We start from the raw sequence: 22264 nt of genomic DNA on the forward strand, positions 1-22264 counted from the left end.
TTAAATAACCAAAATAACCTTTAAGAAAAAAAGATTGAGTCTCACAACGTTTCTAGACATTTTGTATTTTTCTTTTTCCAACTCTTGAATTTGCATGTCATCTGAATGATTATATGGCTGTTGTGAGTCGACCCTGCATTGTCAGATGGCTAAGGATATGGCAAATTTAGCTGCGTTTTTTGCTCCAACACGACAATGTTGCTTTCTTATCTCTGTATCTTAACAGAACATTTAGTTTGGTAGTGACTGCATTTGCCGCCTGCTTTTCAGTCAAGTACTTTCTCACCAGTTGCAAATATGTTCCAGACCAATGTACCAATGATATACAAGGCAACAGACACTTTAAAAACATCATCCCATGAGCCTGTCAACTCAAAGTTTGAGAAGGAAATAGATATCAGTATACAACCGGAAACTTATAAGTCAACTTGAGTTGCTGCAGATTGATAAAAAGTAAAATTTCAAAGATGACTGGTTTGCTGGGCTTGCCTCGTTGAAGGATGTATCCAGTGGCAGCAGTACCAAATACTCCTGCAAGCACCCCTGCTGTGTTCGATAACCCCAGCAGCACTCCCTGTAATTCCAAATAGATTTCCACTTTAACCAAGTACAAGATTTTAAATTCGAGGATAGATAAAAAATTAAGGTTAACCAAGTATATGCACAAGAGCTAGTCGTTGATCTGATATGAAAAAGAGCATTCAGATAGTTCTGATATATATACCAATATAAATTACATTATGACAATTGAATAAGGTTATAACAGTCATAATCATGCCAACTGTTCTTTTTTCTTTCTCTCTCTCTTTTTCTTTTGATGTAAAGGTTTGAACCTGTCACCAATTCATTAAGAACGTGAAATGGCACATCAGAGCAAATGCCAATTGTTGTTACTGATCTAATATTGTCTACAAACTTCACCCTATAATCCGGGCTGTCTTTTTAGAAACTGTTTTACTATCAATTGTCATTTAGGGTAGCTCCTCTCTTAATGGGAATTGCTCAGATAACCCTTTCTCGAAGAAAACTGCTTAACAAGTCCTTCTCTCCATCAGTAGTGTGTTCAATGCAAAAGAGCCATGTCTGACCATCATTGCTGACTCTACGTTCCTCAATAAAAGCAAGCCTCCAACCCTCTTTGTAAAGCATGATCACATGGTGAGTGCTACCAGATTCAACTAGTCATTCAAAGTGTAACTACCATGCTGCTCAGATAACTCTTTTTGTCAAGTCTACCGTCTACAGCAATAGGTACCAATACCATGTTGCTGATGTACATAATTGCCTATGTGCTATATAGCAGTAGGACCTAAATACTTCTACCCTTGTTGGCTACTATTATCTCCCCAGATACCTATACTGCTAACTGAGAATGATAAATCCTCTTTCCCCTGCCACATTTACAACATTAGTCACGTTGCCTAATTTTCCAACAATGAACTACTATTTTCAAGTCCAATGGTCAACTTATTACTCTTCCTTCCTCTCAAAAGCTTGTTACTCTAACATAGGATACCTCCTTGTTTTCCTGGTGAACCAATTAGTCTTTGCTTGACAATATTATTCATATTTTCTTTTGTGTTATGTGGAACCCTTATACAGGCTAGTGAACTAGGACACAACCCAAAGATTAAAAGATGTATCATCTTGAGAATCTCCATGTACTATTAGCTTCTATGCTTCCCTGGGAATCCTAGAAACAGACTGTAACCTTCTTTTTTTTCCAAAAAAACAAAGAAAGAAAGAAAGAAAAAAACCATACATGCTAAAGCAGAGTACCACATCTTTAACATTCATTAACGGCAAGCATTTAAAGAATAGATCGAAATTTCTTAGCAGTTACTTGAAAGTTAAAAACGTAGTTATTTTATGTTCCTCTACACTTCAAGCTGCCAGTTTTTTAGGAAGTCACATACACTTCTTATCTAACCACACTCTAGGTTTATAATTCGTATAAATATTAACTTTATTTTCATCAGTATGTTTGTAAACAAAGTAGCCATACTAGGTATCATGACTGGTAAAAGTAAGAGGTCATCTGCAGAGAATAAAATAAGGTTTGGCTAATTTCATGACAGCAAATTGGCTTTTTAGATGATAACTTGTAACTAACAAGCCTTCTTTTTTATTTTTCAGAACAAAAAAGAAATAGTTCCAAATCATTTTGTTTGATAAAAAGTTGCTGCTTCATCATTATCAGGAGTGGATTTGTATTGTAAGCAATAACCAGGATAAAGTAAAGGAAATATACCGCATAACGTGGACCAATGTCTTGATGATTAGAATACAGCCCAGACTGTGAAAATGCATCACTGCCCTGGAAAGAAAAGGGAACAAAAATGAATTCAAATAACTAACTAAAACACTTGGCCTTATCAAGATGTCCTAGTTCCAAGGGATTTGTAAGACATAACTAATGCAACCTCATGTAAGTTACAGCATAAAACAATTTCAGTAAAAAATACAAGTTGGGGGGTGTTTGGTTCGCAACCGGAATCAAAATAGGAATAGGAATCGGAATGGCTTGGAATCGGAATCGGAATGGCCAAATCCCCCGAAGCGTTTGGTTCATGACCGGAATCGGAATCGGAATTGGAATAGAAAATTGAATCCATAGAGGAGAGTAGGGATTGAGTTCTATATAAATTGAGCCATTCCTATTCCACCCCAGAATCGGAATCGGAATGGGATTCCTCCCCACCAAACAGTTGGAATGAAAGTCACCTATTCCAATTCCGATTCCAGACCCCCACTCCCTCCAACCAAACACCCCCTTGAAGTAATCTGCAGGAAGAATGTGGTAATAAATATAATACTTTCATTTTTTCCAAGTTTGCATCAAAACATTTGGTTCATTATAAAACATATTGGCCATCGTGAAAATGAAGGATGGGGGAGAAAGAAACTAATCAAAAATATGAAGCACCTACACTAAAGGAAAAATGATTAAAAAAAATAACAAGCTGGTAAATTGCTAAGCGTATGTTGAACACAGATAAACTGGCTGAAAAGCATGTCAAACCTGACTGCATGCCATGCATAACACAGCTAAAGCAGGAGTACGGACATGACTCAGCTGTGTGAGAAAGAAGGCTGGCCCAAGAAAGCCAATTGACTGCATAATCTGCATCACCAGGGAAAAACGGTTTCAAGTTCAATACAAACCTGAAATGACATGTTTTTCTTCAGCCATAATTGTAAGGTTTGAGATATTATTTGTACTTGATATTTTAACCTGATATGCTTGCTCAGACATTGAAATCAAGAGAAACATAAGAAAAAAAGAGAGTTAGTGGAGGGGACAAATTACTTGGTGTTGATTAAAATGGATCATAAATTTCAACATCTGTAAAACTGTCAGTAATCAATGACTTGATCTGACTAGTGATGTCAAATTGTCAACAAACCACTGGCTCTAGGTGACCATTAAATCAGAAATATTTTATACCCTGCCCCCCCGGGCTGGCAATTCATGTTCACGGGTCATAAACGGATCACGTCGACCTGAGGGTATAACACAGGTTAGCTCAACCCGAACACGACCCGTTTAATTAAATGGATCGACCTGTGGAACACAAACACGACACAAACATATACAGATTGACACGACACGACCCGTCTGACACGATTAATAATCATGTTGGCGGGTCAAACAGGTACATGACCCGCCTAATGGCCCATTTAACTATTTGATTTATTTATAAAATTTAACTAAAATGATAAAAATTTAGTCAAAAAATTAAAATAATATAAAAATAATTTAGTTACTTGCTATGCTAATTCACAGCTTTGAATTCCATCGTTGTTTGTTTTAGGTTAGGATTATAATTTTTTGATTTTCCTCATTTGTGCTCAAGTAATCTTAAAATAAATATGTTAAATATGTTTAAATGTGTCGTATAATCTGTTAACCTGTTTTAACCCATTTAGTTAAATGGGTCAAAACGGGTTACATAGGTCAACCCACTTAAGACACGAATTTATCGTGTCACAAACAGGTCAACCCGTTTATGACCCGAACCCAAATCCGAACCCGCCTAATACGTGTCGTGTCGTGTCCGTGTCAACGAGTCATGTCGAAAATTGCCAACCCAGGGCCCCCCCAACAAAAAAAAAAAAATTCCAAGAATGCATAATATGAACAAAAGCGCATGCAAAAGAAATGGTAAGACAACAAGGAAGTTGAATATCAACTCAAGTAAGGTACCGAAATCAAGCATTCCCAACACTGCCTGCATAGATGAGAATGTTCCAGAAAGTCTAAAACTTACTTTACGAACTGTGGTTATGGAAAGCCCTTTTCCTACAAGCGTATCTGCAATCCATCCTCCTACATTTGCAAACACGGCCATAGTTAACCATGGCAAGACACAGAACAACCCAGATTCTGTGAGATTAAACTTCAAGACCTGCAGAAAACCAATTGAATATAGAAATGCATATCAATCCATATAAAAGTATTTTATTCGTACTTGAGCACAACACTGAGAAAATTGAGATTGTTTTGCACATTTCTTTGCATCACAGACGCACAATCACACAAGGCATGATGTCATAAATAAAGGAACATGAAGAAATACAAATACTTCTTAAAGAAGCAAAAGTATAAGGCAAAAGATTCTGTTCATGAATCCAGTCTGAAGAAGCCAACCTCTTAGTATATAATAAAGTCATAGGATGTACTAAAGCTTCTTAAAAACTTCTACCAGCATTCCAAATTGCTCCAAAGATCAAACTACATTTATCTCAGCTTGGATGCAGAGTCCATCCACACTCTGAATTATGAAACCTTTAAACTGGATAGTACAGATGTCTCTTCTAGGCCAAGATGTTCCAAAAATGTCTCAACAAGGATTCACTTTAAGTTAAATAGTGTCATCATAACCATTAAACTACAAATAAACCTACTTTTCCCTACAAGTAGGATAAGTTTATATATATATATATGTTTTCTTTATGCATGATGCACCATGTCATTCTGTTTATTTTCCTGTCATATTGTAAAAGGACCTCTTCTTGGAAATATGGCGTCACATGTCATCAAACTGGTTTCAATATCTATAAGCCAGTATTTATTAATCTGGCATTTATGGTAAAACAAATATGGAAAAGTGGATGAATAGTGCATGAAGCAAATTTCCATAGTCAATTTACAACTATCTTAAATGATTTAGATAACAGAAACAGATACATGCTCAATCTTTACTGTTGTAAAGTGACGAAAATCATGCGACTTTGTTAAACTAACATATCTGGTTTGCCTTGCATGGAATTTCGCGATTGCTTTAGTAGTATGGTAGGAGAATGCAACATTCCTGACTTTGAAGGTAGTATCTGAGGAGAAGAGATTGGGCAATAACTCAAGTCATTGGATTACAAATAGAGAAGGAAAAAATCCAAGGACCGTGTCTCATATAAGCCAGAAAAAAAAAAGGAAATCCAAATATGCTAGTAAACTTAGTAAGCCATGTTACATTATAGAAGTCAGTTTAAATAGCTAACAAATTATGTCTTATATAAAGTGTTTAACAAATTATGAGAATTCCTCTCAATAGACTATCATCCTCATTTCTACCTTTTGTAAAATAGTGCTGGAATGCTGGCCAAACTGTAGTGATACATATATCCCAATTAATCTCCACATAAACAAAAATGTATATGGAATAAGATCAAGTAAAAACAATTTTATTCTGATAAACATCAAGAGATGCTAATTGACAACTAATTTTCAAGTTTCAACTGACATCCCTAGGTTCATTATATTGAGGGCTTCCATCAAATTACATATTTGCCCATAAATTTGTATGGCCAGGTAACTGAATATCAAGTATAGTAACCAACGTACAATAGCCCCTTGAGCAAAATGACGTGTAATCACAAGTTCATCACTAAAATACATCACGTGCACATGAAATCATGAAACATTAATACCTGGTTGTAGTATGTGGGCATCCATGTTAGAAGGATAAAGGTGCCCCAATTATGGCAAAAATGGGATATTATCAGAGCCCAAACCGGAGCCTTTGATAAAATTAGCCTCCATGGTATGGAAGATACAGGTTCCTTCGACACATTACCCCCTAAGATAAGCCTCTTTTCCTCCGAACTAAGCTCTGGATCTTGTTGTGGAGAGCTGTGGGCCTGATAAGTAATTGAATTAAAAAAAAAAAAGAAAAAGAGGAAAAAAGGCATGCTGCAGTGATATGATATGGCACACCCATCCATGGCACAGCCACGCTAACATATGGTATGCTGCAGTATGAAGCAGGGTTCCCTATACCAGTACCTTACTAGTATAGTACAGTATACCCAATATGATATGGCACACCCCCACACTAACATAGGGTCAGAAGACCTTTTCTCACACCCATCCGTGGTACTGTCCAAAACCAGGTGGTGTGGGTAAGTGCGACACAAAACCAGGCAGTCGTTCCACTGGGTACAAACCCATTTGACCCCTACATGGTATTGAAACTTGGTACCATACTGGTTAGGTACAGCACACCTGATACTAAGTGGAACAGGTCAGTATGGCAAACCATCATGCAAAGTGAGGATGGAGACATATAGAATTTACATTTCCAGTTCAAAATAGCAAACCTGTTCAATATGAGGGATCATAAATTTTCTGTATTACAGGATTGAATATCTAGGATATGCAGATTCCAAGCAGCTTTCAAGATACGTGGATAGGCATCAATACTACTTTTGTTCAATTTACCCAAGTAAACCTTCATCTACCAGAAGGAAAATGATGCAGTCAAAATAGACTACTAGGGAGTAATCAGCAGATGCCCTAGATCATCTGTGCAGCACTATTATTTACTGTCAATACAGCAGATCATTTGAACAGGATAATTCGTCCATTTTAAGATCTTGGCCTAACTAAAACTGCAAAATGACAAATGGGTGAATTGGATGGAACACGTTTGAAGAAGTTGCACAAGATGAATCCCCCAAAGCCAAAGGAATACTGTTCCCAAAAAAGCATGCATGTATGCATGCATGCATGTGTGTGTGTGTGTGTGAGAGAGAGAGAGAGAGAGTAGGATTTCCAAGGAAAGACAGCTTACTTTGCTTTGCCACAGAGCAAACCAGATGCTTCCAAGGGATCCAAATGCATAAAACACAGAAGGCCAACCGAAATTGTGGATCAAAATAGGTGACAAGGCCAAGCCTGTGACAGAACCTAGATACATCCCACTGTACACGAAGGCAAGTGATCTGCTTCTCTCTGATACTGGAATCCATTTAGAAAGTATGTTATTCATTGCAGGCATAGCAACACCCTGAAAAGACAACATCACCACATTTAAGCAGTCCCAGTAAAAAACAGGATCGTGTCTGTATGAAGTTACTTAAAATAGGTAGCAGATAATAATAACAGCTTATAGATATAGCAGTAAGTACTAACTGAAAGAATAACATGACAAGAAAAAATTTGATTGTAAAATCAAATATATCAGAATACAGGAAAATAAGATTTTTTATATCATAGAATGGGTACAAACTTCTTGTACTTACAGTTAAAAAATTAAAAAGAAAACATAATAATCATCTTCCAACATAACAAAAAGGGGTCATCCATGTCGCTAGGCAAAATACATGCAAAAGATAATTTGTAACAGATTACAAATCAAGTTACATAACTCTATGGTACAATGGTTGATTGGGATATATCACAATGGTCACACCCCTCCACTTAGCAACCAGAGATTCAGGATTCAAGTCTTGCGTAGTGTATCTCAATTATTTGGATCTGGGTAACTATAGTGCAGGTGGCTCTCCCTTCCTCACTCTCAAGAAAAGCTCTATAGTACAATGTATCAATCTTCTCATGAAAAAGAGGTACTACAATGAAATACTAAACTATATAATGGTGATAAGTGGGAGACAAAGTCAATTTAGTTCAATAATTATTAGCTAGAATTGTATGAGAATAAAACTATGATAGTCCATTAAAATAAGTGAAGCAGCTTTACATGTTTCTCTATTGATCTGAGCATCATGTGCTTTTGCATGTAACACTAGACATATGCACTCATGTAATTATCCATATATGCAATGCATGCATGCCAAAAAAACCATATGTAAGATATAGTGCATAGCAAGTGGCTACACATCCTTATAGTTGTAGCTCCCAAATAATGTTATCTTGGCATGATATTTCTACCTTTAGACATCTTTCTTAGCTATTGTGGCATATGTTGCATACGGGCTTACATTACAAAAAGCTGCTTATCTTGTTCAAATAAAATGGAAAGCAGCCACCTATTGAGGGGACCACTCTTTCTAGCCCTAAAAGTATCTACCCTTTGCTAACGTAACAGGAGAGGTGACCACATAGATCAATTAATGTTGCAACCACTTCTCCCCTTTATCTCTGTTTCTCTCCTTACATTCTTCTTCCCCTCCACTCTCATTTTCCTCTTATTCATGATCTCGCTCTCTCTATTCTCATGAATGAACTTTTTCTTGTTGCATTTACAGACATCTCATATATTAAAGCATGGAGTCACAACAATATGCATAAGCCCACAGCTCAGTTAGAATTTGCTAACTTCCAGATTATAGTGCAAGTTCTGACTATCAACAAATTCAAAAATCATAGATATTCTCAATTTTCAAATTTGATTGGTACCATCCTGCAGGCGAGACAGGCCTTATAAATAATATCTCTATTTCCAAACGTACTTATTGATAAGACAATTGTTGCCAGTTGTGGTTAGTGTTAATAGGATAAAAATATCCTATTTGTCTAGTATGATGCTCATCTAGAGAGCTTTCCTATGAAAGGTTCTATAGTTCCTCAAAAAGACTAATTGTTTTGCAATTCAACCGACTGGTAAATGTTGGGAAACACTTGATACCAACATATGATTATGGAATATAACAGGAAATAGATATCTTGGAAAGCAACTCTTAAATAATGTAATTGAGATGGCACACAATGAACATCAACATGTACAGAGACAAGTGGAACAAATTAAATTAGGCAAAAATTAGAACACCTTTTACTTAAGTCCTAAAATCATTTCAAAGATCAACAGGAAGAGGGGAAAAAATTATATATCAGAAGAAGCCAACCTCACCAATCCCCATAAAAGCACGCATGACAAGTAAGAAAGGAAGTCCAATTTTAGCAGCAATAGGTGTAAGAACTGTTGCAATTGACCACCATACGACCCCGAAGCCCAGTACCAACTTACCACCAATCTTATCTGCCCAAATACCTCCAACAATCTGCATGTCAGAGCAGCATGGGAAAGGTCAAAACAGAGAAAGTCAGAGCAGCATGGTTCACATAAATTAGATATTTTGTGATATTTGATTTATTTGAAAAATCCTATATAATGAATTATGATGCAAACATGTGAAAAAAATCTCTATACACGAGACTTCTGCCATTGCAGCTTTTGGGGAGCAAGGTTCGCCGTCTCGATACTGGACCCCATACTGATAAAATCATATTACAATGTTGGTACACGGTTCGGTACGGTATGGTAGTGCCAGTATGGTATAGTATGCTGTACCGGAATAGTATGGTAGTGCCAGTATGATATAATATGCTGTACCGGTATGATATGGTATGCCCCATGTCGGCGGTACGAGGTGGTACTGCAAACCTTGCTAGGGAGTGTCAAATGTACAGAGCCTTACTCCCACATGCAAAGAGGTTGTTTTCGTGTTTCAAATCTGTGAGGTCTAGGTCACAATGGAGCAATCCTACCTTCTCTATATTGCAAAAATGTAAGCAAATAAAACAGTCATCACATTATCTTCAATGCAATGATTAAAGATTCAATTAGTATCTCGAATTAAAAATTTATGTCAAGTGTTTTTAACAACCTGGAACAAAAATTTAAAGTTTTCACATGGATGATCAAGAGAGCTCTATTTTTAGACTAAAAGAAGAGCAAAAAAAAAAGGGGGTTCAAGAACTTATGTATCAGAGGCTTTAAGCAAGTCCCTTCATGTGCTGAATGTGGATTAGGTGGTCTTCCTCCTCATCTCTAGCAACCCAGTTAGCTATAGTAGTCCTTTTTTTTAGAGTATAACAAACAGAACAATATATCTAGGAGATATTTTTAATCAACACAAAATGATTGATTCTTTTCTTTATACATAAAAATTTAACTTAACTAATGAAATATGGTTTCGGTTGATGAGAGAAGATATTAGAGTGGTTTGAGTAATAAAAGGAATTAAGACCAGCACTCTTTGATAATTAATTTAAAAATCTAAGGGACAGTCCCTATTTTAGCATCTCAATTCACCACTTTGCACATACAAAAAAGTACCTCATGTCTTAATAAATCACAAATCTACATAAGCTATACAAGGTCAGGTTGTGTTGCTGCGAGGCTCAAAATCTCAGATGGAGAGATTAGATTGAGCCATGCTAGAATAGCTGTGCCAATCCAATTCAAGTCTCCTTCAAGAAATCCTGCAAAACAAATTAAGAAACCGGATGGAGATCCTTCGGTTCTTGACCCTCCGATGCTTAAGTCAGTTTGAGCCTCGAGAACAGGAGGTGAAAAAATGAAAGAATAGAGAGCAGGAGGATTGGTGAGGAGCTAGAGAGTTTATGACTTCGTGGGAGCTAGAGTCCCAGCTGCAAAGTCTTCCTCTAGTTTGAGCTGTAGGTTGAGCTTGAAACTTGAGAGTCAGAACTTATCTGGAGAATTTCCTAGCCTTCTATTTATCGAGAGGCTGATGAGGCCGTTGGAAGAGTTTGTTAGGCTGTTAGAGGCCAACTGTAGAGTTTGTTAGGCCATTGAAGGCCAGCTGTAAGTGAGCTAGAGTATAGCCGTATATATTAGCTGAAAATGAGGTCATACTTAGCTGTATGTGCCAGTTGGAGATGAATTGTAGCACAGTTGTATGTGAGATCGTGGCCAATTGTAGCTTAGTTGTAGAGATCATGACAGGCTTTAACAGAATGACTGTGGTCGTCAACATAATGGTTCACCTCGATAAAATATCAGGATAAAATCAAGTATCATATGAGACCCTAAACGTCTCGGATATATATAATACTCTGCTTCAGGTCGGTACTTATATGAGTTGAAATGAATTAAGTCGGTACTTATATGAGCTGAGATGAGTCAGATCGGTATATATATGAGCTGATTATAATACTTCATCAGAAGTCAATTCAGGTAGCTCAGGTCGGTGTTTATATGAGCTGAGATGAGTCAGATCAGCATTCAGCCTCCAATTCAGATCGGTATTCAGCTTTCAATTCAGGTCGGCTTTATATGAACTCAGCCTCCAATTCAGATCGGCTTTATATGAACTCAGCCTTCAATTCAGGTTGGCTTCCTTATGAGCTCAGCCTCCAATTCAGGTCGGTTTTATATGAAGTCAGCCTCCAATTCGAATCGACTTTATATGAACTCAGCCTCCACTTCATGTCGGCTTCCTAGTGACCTCGACCTTCTGGTCAGGTCGGATTTTTGGTCATCTCAAGTTGAGGTCAATTTTATGATGAGCTAAGGTTGGATAACCCCCATAACACTTACCCCCCACTTCTGAGTCTCAAAAATTTATTTTGGACAAAAAAAGTAGCCCAGGAAATAAGTTCTCAGCTTGTTCAAGGTGGCGAATTTGAACCATTTGATTTTTCAAATGAACTACTCGTAGCTTTGAGTAGATCGAAAGATATCCTCGATCCGAAGTTCGATATTTTGCAGGATAATCTCAATCCTGAGATCGGTATGATCTCGATCTAGAGATCGGTATTTTGTAAAGTTGAAAAAATAATCTCGACCATGAGGTCGGTATTTATGTAAGCTAAAATATAACATTGACCTTGAGATTGGTATCTGGTAGAAATCCAAAATAACCTCGGCCTTTAGATCGATATTTGATAGAACTAAAAAATAATCTCGACCTTCAGATCGGTATTTTGTAGAACTGAAAGATAGCCTCGACTTTCATGTCGGTATTTGATAGAATTGAATAATAATCTCGATCTTCAAATCAATATTTGATAGAACTGAATGATAACCTCGATCTTCAGATCGATATTTGATAGAACTGAATGATAACCTCGACCTTCAGATTGATATTTCATAGAACTAAAAGATAACTTCGATCTTCATGTCGGTATTTGATAGAACTGAATGATAACCTCGACCTTTAGATCGGTATTTGATAAAAATCCAAGATAACTTCGACCTTGAAGTCAATATAACCTCAATTCTAGGATCAGTATTTTGTAGAGCTGAAAGATAACCTCGATCTTCAAATCAGTATTGATAGATAACCTCAACCTTCAAGTAGATATTTTATAGAACTGAAAGATAATCTCGACCTTCAGATCAGTATTTTATAGAACTGAAAGATAATCTCGACCTTCAGATCAATATTTGATGAAATATCAAAATAACTTCGACTCTGAGATCGATATTTGGGAGATCTTATCTCCATTGTGCCTCTCAGGGCTCTACCAATCTGGAGATTGAATTTTGAAAAGATCTTATCTCCATTTGAGCCTCTCGGAGCTTTACCGATTTGGAGATCAGATTTGAAAAAATCTTATTTCTATTTTGGCCCTTCGGAGCTCTACCAATCTGGAGATTGAATTTTTTATAATCTCGATCTTCTGATAAAGTTGGCTCTTCTCTGATCTTTTGATGAGCTCGACCTCCTGATGAGATTAGCTTTCTATTGAGATCAATTTTTTCATGAGTTCAGCCTTCACCGTTCTAATGAGGTCGGCAATTTGATCAGTTAGACTTCCTGATGAGCCTCTGATTAATATTTCCCTTATCTTTGGGCTTGATACTCTTTTATTTCGGCTGATATGCTCAAGAACCTATCATCCTGCAAGAAAGAAATATAATAATAGATGGGGCTTGAGAGTCTATTATCATGGAGGTTGTGCATTCTGCTAGAGAGCCTCTTGATTTTGTTGACTCCTTATTTTCTGTCTCAGCTAGGACTTATTTTTGCATTATGTTGGCCTGGCTATGACTTCAGTTTGACCATGATTTTAATTCTGACTTAGCCATATTTTTCTCCTTTGATCCTGTAAGAAGGAAAAGGAAAAAAAAACAGGTAAAAGCTTAGGCGTCTTTTATCATGGGTTCTTGTTTGAGAGCTTGCTAGTTCTGCTTGACTCCTTGTTGTTCGGCTCAGGCTTGATCTATACTTTTAATCATTTTGATTTTGGGTGGAGATCAGGCTCTCTCCCCTTTTTTATTTTTCTTCTTTTTCTTTTCTCTCTCTTTCTCTCTCTTTTTTTTTTGATCAGTTTTGACCTGGGAGATCACCTCAGAGTTATCCGAGGTTGAATGCATACGGAGACCTTTTGTGTCAGGTCGATAGACTACTGTCCAAGAATTTCTCCTTGTTTTTCAACCTGGAGTCATTTCTTCTGGCACTTTTCACAAGAAAATATTTGGAACTGTGTATTATCCTGTCAATCTTTATAATACCTTTTGTAATTGCGGCCTGTAGGGACAGAGCTGATCCAGCTCTGTGACAAGAGGGCCCATCCCAATCCTTTTGAACGACCTCGCCTCCATCGAATACGAGCACCAAGCCTTGGGAGTAGATAACGACGGGGTTTTCCGAGATCGTCTTCTTGACTGACTCCTCCAGCCTTGAACCAAAAGAAGCGAAGGTCATGGATCGGACGACGAGGGCTCCACCTATTGCTCCGTCGTCGCGACAGTGGAGCACAGGGAAGGACGGAGAGGAGAGAGAGGCGAGTAGCCAGAGATGATGGTGCCGCACATTCTTAAGGGTCGGGGAGAAAGCCACGTTCATTCGCATCAAATAACATCTCTTCGCCATTGATCCTCTCCGGGCCAAAGCCTTCCCCCACTGTCGTTGACGGTGACTTTTCACTCCGATAAATCCCTGACAAGGGTCCGGAGGTGCCGTACACAAAAGGCCGATCAGAGGGGGTTTGGCGATGGGAGATCATCGATTGAGTTGTGCCGATGTTGGGAAGTCATCGATTGGGCTGGTTGAGTTTTTCGTTGGGAAGTACACAGGAGCAAGACCACAGACGCTCAGAGCTTTGAGGCCGGTGGGTTACTAACCTAGCGGTGCTTGGCCTCGGGAACTCACAAGCGCACGGGAGCTCGAAGAATGCCGACCTGACTGTGTTTGAGGGAGCTTTGAGGCCGAAAAACTACCGACCTGGGGGGTTGGGCATCCGATGGCACATTGAATGCAGGCGATGCTGGGGAAGGCCAGTCTGAAGGTGCTTGGCTCTGGGGTGCTGTCAATCCAAAAGAGTTGACGTCGAGAGGCCACTGAGCCACCGGAGTTAGGCATCGAGAGGTGCACAGGAGCGCACACGGGCGCGAAGGAGAGATCTGGAGACCCAGGGGTCACCGATCCGGTGTAGTCCATCGTCGGGATGCCTCCGATCTAAAGGAATCGACGCCAGGAGATGCATGGGCATGGAGAGGTTGCCCGACAGGCAGCGCTTGGATGCCGGGACGCCCCCGGATGTCAAGAGGCCACTGATTGAGCAGCGTTCGAACGTCAGGAAGCTCTCGGATGCGAGGCGGCGCTTGGACGCTGGAATCTCGCCGAAACATCGGAAGGCTCACGGGCACGGGTGATTGCCGATCAGACGGCATCTTGGTCGCTGGGGGTCGCACAGGTGTATGTGAGGTCTTGAGTGGGGGAAACCGACCTCTTTTGCCTTTCACACCTCTCTTTTCTTTCTTTTCTTTTCCTTCTTTTTTTTCTTTCTTTTCTTTCTTTTCTTTTCCTTCTTTTTCTTTTTTTGCTTTTTTTTTATTATATGTCATCTATTAGGTGATGTGAAGAGCATCATTGCATTTGTTTGATGCGGGAGAGCCAAATAGTGAAAGGCTCTTCACAAGTGATCTCGACCATGTCAGAGGTCAAATACGCAAGGACTATATCCTCTCTTTTTTAGTGTGTGGTTATGTTACCTATAGGATGATGCGACAGGCCTCATTGTATCCAACAAGTGCGGGAGGATCAAGTCGTGGAAGCTTGCTTATAAGAGACTTCGACTGTGTCCAAGACTGGCTCACATGCTCAAGAACTCGTTGACCTATAAGAAAAGAATATAATAATAGATGGAATTTAAGAGTTTATCACCATAGAGATCATGAGTTCTGTTTGAGGGCCTTATAAGAAGAGGAGGCCAAAATGACATTTTTGCCCCTTGTCATGTTTTCGAGCACCGAGCCTGGCCCTTTTGCTTTCTGAATTGGGGAGTGCTGTCACTTCACAGTACGTGGGAGCCGTCTCCATTAATGCCATAAGTTGCTAACTTAAGGCTTTAAGCATGGTATGGTGAAGTGATGTGACCTGATAAGACTACACAAAAAAATTTGATCTTCTGTGGATAAGAATTGAGATATTAAAGAAAACATCACTAAAGGCTTATTGTCAGAGTACTGCCCTTTCAGGGAAGAGCTTTCATCTGCCTCCCAATCTCCATCAAAATGAAAGTGAAACTGCTTCTGACACATCTCTCAGGGGAAGCGGGAAGACAGAGAGTCATTTTATGCTCTCTAATTCATCATTTTTTCATAAAATTTTTTGGGCAATGGAAGTTCAGATCCTCCTAGCATCAATCTGTTGCTGCGAGGCTCAAAATCTCAGATGGAGAGATTAGATTGAGCCATGCTAGAATGGCTGTGGCGATCCAATTCGAATCTCCTTTGAGAAATTCTGTAAAACAAGTCAAGAAACTGGATGGAGATCCTCTGGTTCTTGATCCTTTGATGCTTAAGTCAGTTTGAGCCTCGAGAACAGGAGATGAAAAAATGAAAGAATAAAGAGGGTTAGTGAGGAGCTAGAGAGTTTATGACTTTGTGAGAGCTAGAGTCCCAATTGCAAAGTCTCCCTCTAATTTGAGCTTAGGACTTGAGAGTCAGAACTTACCTGGAGGATCCACTTGCCCTCTATTTATAGAGAGACTGATGAGGCCATTGGAAGAGTTTGTTAGGCCATTAGAGGTCAGATATAGAGTTTGTTAGACCGTTGGAGGCCAGCTGTAAATGAGCTAAAGTATAGCTGTATATATTAGCTGAAAATGAGGTCATACTTAGCTGTATATGCCAGTTGAAGATGAGTTGTAGCACAGCTGTATATGAGATCATGGCCAATTGTAGCTTAGTTGTAGAGATCATAGCAAGCTTTAACAGGATGACTGTGGTTGTCAATGTAATAGCTCACCTCAATAAAATATCGAGATAAAATCAAGTATCATATGAGACTCTAAACATCTTAGATATATGTAATACTCTGCATCAAATTAGTATTTATATGACCTGAAATGAATCAGATCGGTACTTATATGAGCTGAGATAAGTCAGATCAGTATATATATGAGCTGATCATAATACTTCACCAAAAGTCAATTCAAATAGCTCAGGTCGGTGTTTATATGAGCTGAAATGAGTCAGATCAGCATTCAGCCTCCAATTCAAGTTGGCATTCAGCTTCCAATTCAGATCGGTTTTATATGAACTCAGCCTCTAATTCAGATCGGCTTCCTTATGAACTCAGCCTCCAATTCAGATCGACTTTTTTATGAGCTCAGTTTTTTGTTCAGATCGGCTTTATATGAACTCAGCCTCAAATTCAAATCGACTTTATATGAACTCAGCCTCCATTTCAGATCGATTTTATATGAACTCAGCCTCCATTTTAGGTCGGCTTTCTAGTGACCTCGGCCTTCTAGTTAGGTCGGATTTTTGGTGACCTCAAGTTGAGGTCAGTTTTATGATGAGCTGAGGTGGGATAACCCTCATAACAGATTGCATGTAATGAAGCCTTATTGCATTCTCCTACAGCAAGTAACATAAATAACTTCACCTATATGTAACAAGTTAAGGTCTTGCATAAGCATGCACCAGTAATTAAATGAAATTTAAGCAAACTTTCCAACCGTTTGTCCATCTCCATGTAGTACACACAGTCACCAAAAACACGGGCACAAATCTTATATATTATGGTGGAGCCCATATCAGTTCTATGTCCCTCTAATCCTGTCAATGACTGGTCAAATGAGTTCAAGCTCAGATAAAAAGTTACCTCCAATTTCCTTTACCTGTCCTGGTCATGAAGTGACAATTAGGCCAGCAATTCATTTTACAGAGTATACATATTAGCCAGATACACCATCTATATGTATTTTCAGTCATTCCCATCTTTCTTATATACAGCAAAGTGTTAGATTGTCATAGACACATGATTGTTTGTAAAATAACTAACATTGTTGAGGATAACAATACAACTTAGTTCTACAAGCCCCATAAGGACCAATTCTCACATTGGCAATCTATGCTGAAATTTAGTATCTTCCACAGAAAAGGTGCTTAAGGATTACAACCTGTTTTGACGCTAAAGAATGAAAATCACAAGCTTCTGGTATGTATTTATGAAGTGTTGATATTCTGATAACTTAATACTGAAGAATCAAATTAAGTTCATTTTACATAATAGGAACCTTGAAAACAGAACTTCTACTTATATAGCATTCTCCAGTCTGATATTGAATAGTCCTTTTAATTCTATAGCATGCAGCCTGTCCAAGCCGTGGTGTGCTTCCTATTTCTGCAGTCCTTATAAGCATTATTTAACAACTTCTGGAGACATATTCATCACCTCTTGTACAACCTCGCTGATCTTTGCAGAAGCATTATTATCCCACTAAAAACCTCTAGGAACTTTGAATTAATCATCCATTTACCTTCTCTCCAACTAAAGACACCTAGCTGAAGAAAAAGAAATAAGCAGAGTTTAAAGCCTAGTGCATAGTTCACCAATTTGAACCTTCTACCACCAAACTAATTCTAATGTTTACTACCTCCAAGCCACAGCCACGCCTTCAGTAACCCTTATTCCATCTAATGCCCTTCCTAGCAAGCTTAAAAAGGGAAGAAGGCCTGCCTTCTATTAATTGGGGGTCAATCTCCTGTTGACCCAATACCAAAAGGATCAAGTGGATGAAACAGTTTGAGAAGGTGATAGCAGCAGATGTTGCTATATCCACTTTTTGCTTCTCTTCATCTGTTTCTTCTGTTTTTCACATTTTATCCTATAAATCCTTAGCGATAGACCTTAAAGGCAAGGGTGCCTTACACCTACCTTCCCTTACCTTAAATTTGGGTTTAACCTTCTCTAGTAAACTTATGTGGCAACATCATTATTAGATTAGATTAGTGTTTTAGTGTAAATGAACTATTATAGCAAATGGACATCTTGTTCAAGTCCAGCAGATACTGAGAGCAAAGGCCTAGAACCTCAACCAAAGAACATTGCATGATCATTCTTATAAAAATACCTACATCTGTGAATTGACATCAGACTGAATGTGTTCACCCAATATGTTAAATTCTTATTTGTATGATTTGGAACTTTTGAACAAGTAAACATACATCCAGAATAGACATCAGATATATTATATCTGTCACTTGGTATTCCAAATATCTTGCCAGAGAGAGAGAGAGAGAGAGAGAGAGAGAGGGAGGAAGGGAGGGAGGGAGGGAGAGTCTACCTCATGCCTATTAACTTTAAGGTTCAACCAAAGTCCACAAATCAAACCACAATACCCATGAGAACAAAAAAAATAAATCACAATCATGAAATAAAACTAAAAAAATAGTATCAACATCCATATAGCCTACCTTTGTCAGAACTTAGAACACACTGCAAACATTGAATATACTGAAATATCGATATACCACGCACTGCATATTCTCATGCATCATCCAAGAAGGTGAGCATGTTCAATAAGTTATCTCAAAAAATAACATGACAATGATGAAATTAATTAGATGACAAAATGCATCAAAGGGAGTCGATTAACATCTTATGAAGTCTCACTGCACTATACTTCAATGTGCAAAAAGTACTCGAAATCAAAGAAAACTTCTTAATTATGCCACTGTTTAAAGAAAACCAAGAATCAAGACAGACCTGAGTAAGAAGGTAACCCCAGAAAAAAGATGACTGAATTAGGCCCATAGTTGCTGGATTCCATTTAAACTCTGTTGACATTGGAAGGATCGCAATGCTCATATTCACCTGATTACATGACATCAGTTTAGCAAACACAAAGAGGTCATGGTTAAAATCCAGAACCACTACACACAAGCATGGATGCATGCATAAAGACTGAAGACCACGAAGAGATATTTCATTTTTGGTAGAATGAATGTGACTGCTACAAATAGAAAAATGGAACCTAGCTTACTCGATCCATGTTGCAGAGAAGAAATGAAAAAAAGCACAACAGCACAATCAACCAGCGCTTAGGAAACTGCTCCCACCAATGAGACACTTTCCTCACATCTCCTCCAAATAAAACTGCTTCACTGGGCACTTCTGAAGAGTTCAGTGAATCCATTTGTGGTCCTGTCATTTCATACTGCTCCGACCTGAAGTCAGCATGGGGTCTTATTGCTGAACGGTACTCTGAATTGTCACAAGGACTATCTGATATACCAACATTATCCAACTTTCTTGGCTGCAACCAACCATTATTTAGCAGGTCTGAAGAAAGAAAGCATTCCGTTCTTGTAGGAGTTCTTCGCTTGAGATTAATGATACCCAACCTTCCCGCAGAAAAGTTCCCCAGAGAAATTGAAAGAGGATGTTCCATCCCCCCAAGAAATGCAATTCTCTTAGCCATGGTAATCTTATCTAAACCACTGTTAAAATAAGTTGTGAAGAAGGCACACCGAACAACACTAGAACTTCCCCTTTGAGCAGAAAAGCTAAAATTTGCACCCAATGCAAAGTGCTCTCCAGGAAATGTTGCATGCACCTTTCTGTCACGTGCAGCAGTCCACTCTGCTTGATAATATTTTCCTGTCGATATCATTAAAACCATTTATTCTGATAAACACTGAGATTTAGTGAAGTCATTCACATCATCTTAAGATTATCAACAAACAGTAAACAGAACTTGAGCTCTGTCATACAAATAGTTTGAGAATGTCAACACCCAGAATCTTAGAATCAAAATTTTGATATTTATCAGAAAAGAATAAATTTGATAGAAACAATCACAGAATTTAAGAAACATAAGAGTGGTGTAAAATTTTAGCAATTGGCAATGGTTGAAGAAACGGCCTCCTGGTTTCAGTGAAGCAAAAAAACTACAGATGCTAAGTCATTTAGGTGTTTTGTTTAGCTTGTTTTACCAAGTATTCTTTGCATGAATATCTCCCACTTGAGTAGATTTGAAATAGAAACAACAGATGTTTTAACTTGTAGAATTTATACATTACGTCAATTTTGTCGAGGATTGCAAGATCATGCGCATCACATGTTAAAGATCAGCAGATGGCTCCCACACACATTTAGATCATTTGACTTGCTAACCACAGGGCCCTAAGAATGGATGGCATTGACTACAAGTCCTCAAGGACTCACGTTCAAATTATCCACTTTCATTAGGTTATTTCTTCAAATACAAACCTCCACTATATGAGGTTTATAAGTAACAAATAATACTTTTGAACCTCACCCTGTCACATTAACTCAACCGGGGCTAGTGAACAGTACAAACAAAGGATCTAGATCCCACCACTTTGCCTAGAGAAAAGGCCTGAAGGCAAGGGTTGTGAAGACCACTTCACTGAACAAACTAGCAGGTTGAACCTTGGCATTGCAGGCTCATTGCACTCGACCCCAACCAAAGTTAGCAATTCCACTGTAATTTTATATCATGGATTTGCCTGAATCCATGCAGTCAGAGTGAATTAAATCCTTGAGTAGAACCAACTTATTCATATGCATCAAACTGAAAGAATAGTTGGGAATAATTAGTAAATATACCAAAAGTAATGCAAATAAACACTGCTGAACTATCCGCTTATCAAAATAAGCAGGATAATTTGGAGAATATTCCATAGATCACACCAAAAGATTTTGCATGCAGGTCATCTTGTGACTAATTTAAGGCATGAGATCAACACAGACAAGTGAGTGCAGTGAAAAATCATCTCATCTTTGCATGGACTAATTGGGAATGTCATTTATTTTCTAATATTATCTTCATGTGACCTAGAAAACAAACCATGAAATGAAAAAGAACCAAATTTTAATGAGAATTGAGCAAGAAACACAATATCCAGTAAATTTTTTTCTTTAAAAAAATAAAATAAAAATAAAATAAAATAAAACAGATAGCAATGTCATCTTTATGGAAAGCACTTATCACAGGCTTCAAGGAATTACAATGTTAAATAATAAATCAAAAATCCATACAAATTTCTTTGATACCCACGGCTCTTAAAGTCATTTACTTCCTCCAAGAACCATCACCCATACCATACATGCCTAGATTCCCTAGCATTTGACAATAAATCCATGGTATAAACGATACATCAATGCAGCATATACTCGTAAAAAAATTAGTTCTACAAATCTAGCCAGAAAATTATGATAAGCCGGAAAAAGAAAGGAAAATTAGAAGCAAGAAACTGCACGAACGGAACATGTTCTTGAGAAAATACCAAAACAGATCAAGAACCAATAAACAAAAGAAAAAAATAAATAAATAAACCTGAAAACAGTGCACAGCATAATCGGACAAAATTTTAATTCCACAAACTTAAAATCAAGAAATTAACCACAATCCAAACAAGAAAGAAAGAAGAAATAAGAAAGTGTGCCAAAAGAAAGGATATATTCTGGAAAGAAGACAATATTACATATAGAATCAACAACCAAACTAATGAAAGGACCTGATAGCAATGCAGCATATAATCCCACAAAATTTTAATTCCACGGACTCCAACTAGAAATAAATGATTAGACAAAATAATAAAAGAAAGATAACAGCAGATCAAGAATCCACCATCAGAAAAAGCTTAGAAGAACCTGATATGAGAGGGGATCCGAAGTTTCTGCCCGATATCACAGCTCCCATCGCCATCTGCGAACCAACTCGAGCTCCCAGATAGCAGCAAGAAGCCCCAGTCCGCAAAAACGAGGACGAATCGAAGAAGAGGAGTAGGGGAAAAAAAAACCCTAAACCGGACTCCAAGATCCGGATTCTGCCCCCGCGCCGAGCTCTTCTCCCAACGAGCAGAGCAAGAACGCGGAGGAGAAGAGGATAAGCGGTGTGCTCTCTCGAGCACACATGGACCGTCTGGCTTTCAAAAGCGGGAAAAAGGTCAGACGTTGCGCGCTGGAGGTATCTCCACCTGTTCATAAAGCCCTGATGAGGGGCTGGACTCGTGCCGCGTGGTGTTCCGGATTCGGAACAAACGCCTAGATTATAACGTTCTATTTCGGG

General features: G+C 38.3%; 1 protein-coding gene across 2 annotated transcripts; it reads right to left on the reverse strand.

Annotated features, from left to right (window-relative positions):
* Positions 1-22150, reverse strand: LOC105055642 (probable anion transporter 4, chloroplastic). Of its 2 annotated transcripts, XM_010937544.3 has the most exons (11): positions 21847-22150; positions 19211-19827; positions 18934-19041; positions 9088-9243; positions 7074-7289; positions 5932-6141; positions 4272-4409; positions 3023-3124; positions 2252-2317; positions 490-574; positions 1-364 (listed from the first exon to the last, which is right to left on the reverse strand). In XM_010937544.3, exons 1-11 carry the CDS (start codon positions 21899-21901, stop codon positions 267-269), a joined length of 1851 nt encoding a protein of 616 aa, XP_010935846.1. In that variant the 5' UTR covers positions 21902-22150; the 3' UTR covers positions 1-266. The 2 variants fall into 2 exon arrangements, with proteins under 2 accessions (XP_010935846.1, XP_010935849.1); XM_010937547.3 differs by lacking the exon at positions 5932-6141.
* Positions 22151-22264: the final 114 nt, after the last annotated feature.

The sequence above is a fragment of the Elaeis guineensis genome, chromosome 12 (assembly GCF_000442705.2).
Source record: "Elaeis guineensis isolate ETL-2024a chromosome 12, EG11, whole genome shotgun sequence".
Lineage (NCBI taxonomy): Eukaryota > Viridiplantae > Streptophyta > Magnoliopsida > Arecales > Arecaceae > Elaeis > Elaeis guineensis.

Coding starts and splice junctions, on each gene's coding strand:
- LOC105055642 (XM_010937544.3), bottom strand. CDS start 21,901: ATGGCGATGGGAGCTGTGATATCGGGCAGAAACTTCGGATCCCCTCTC. Junction 7,290..9,087: donor CTTTTATGGGGATTGGTGAG/GTTGGCTTCTTC, acceptor TTGTCTTTTCAG/GGTGTTGCTATGCCTGCAAT. Junction 3,125..4,271: donor CCATAACCACAGTTCGTAAA/GTAAGTTTTAGA, acceptor CTGGTGATGCAG/ATTATGCAGTCAATTGGCTT.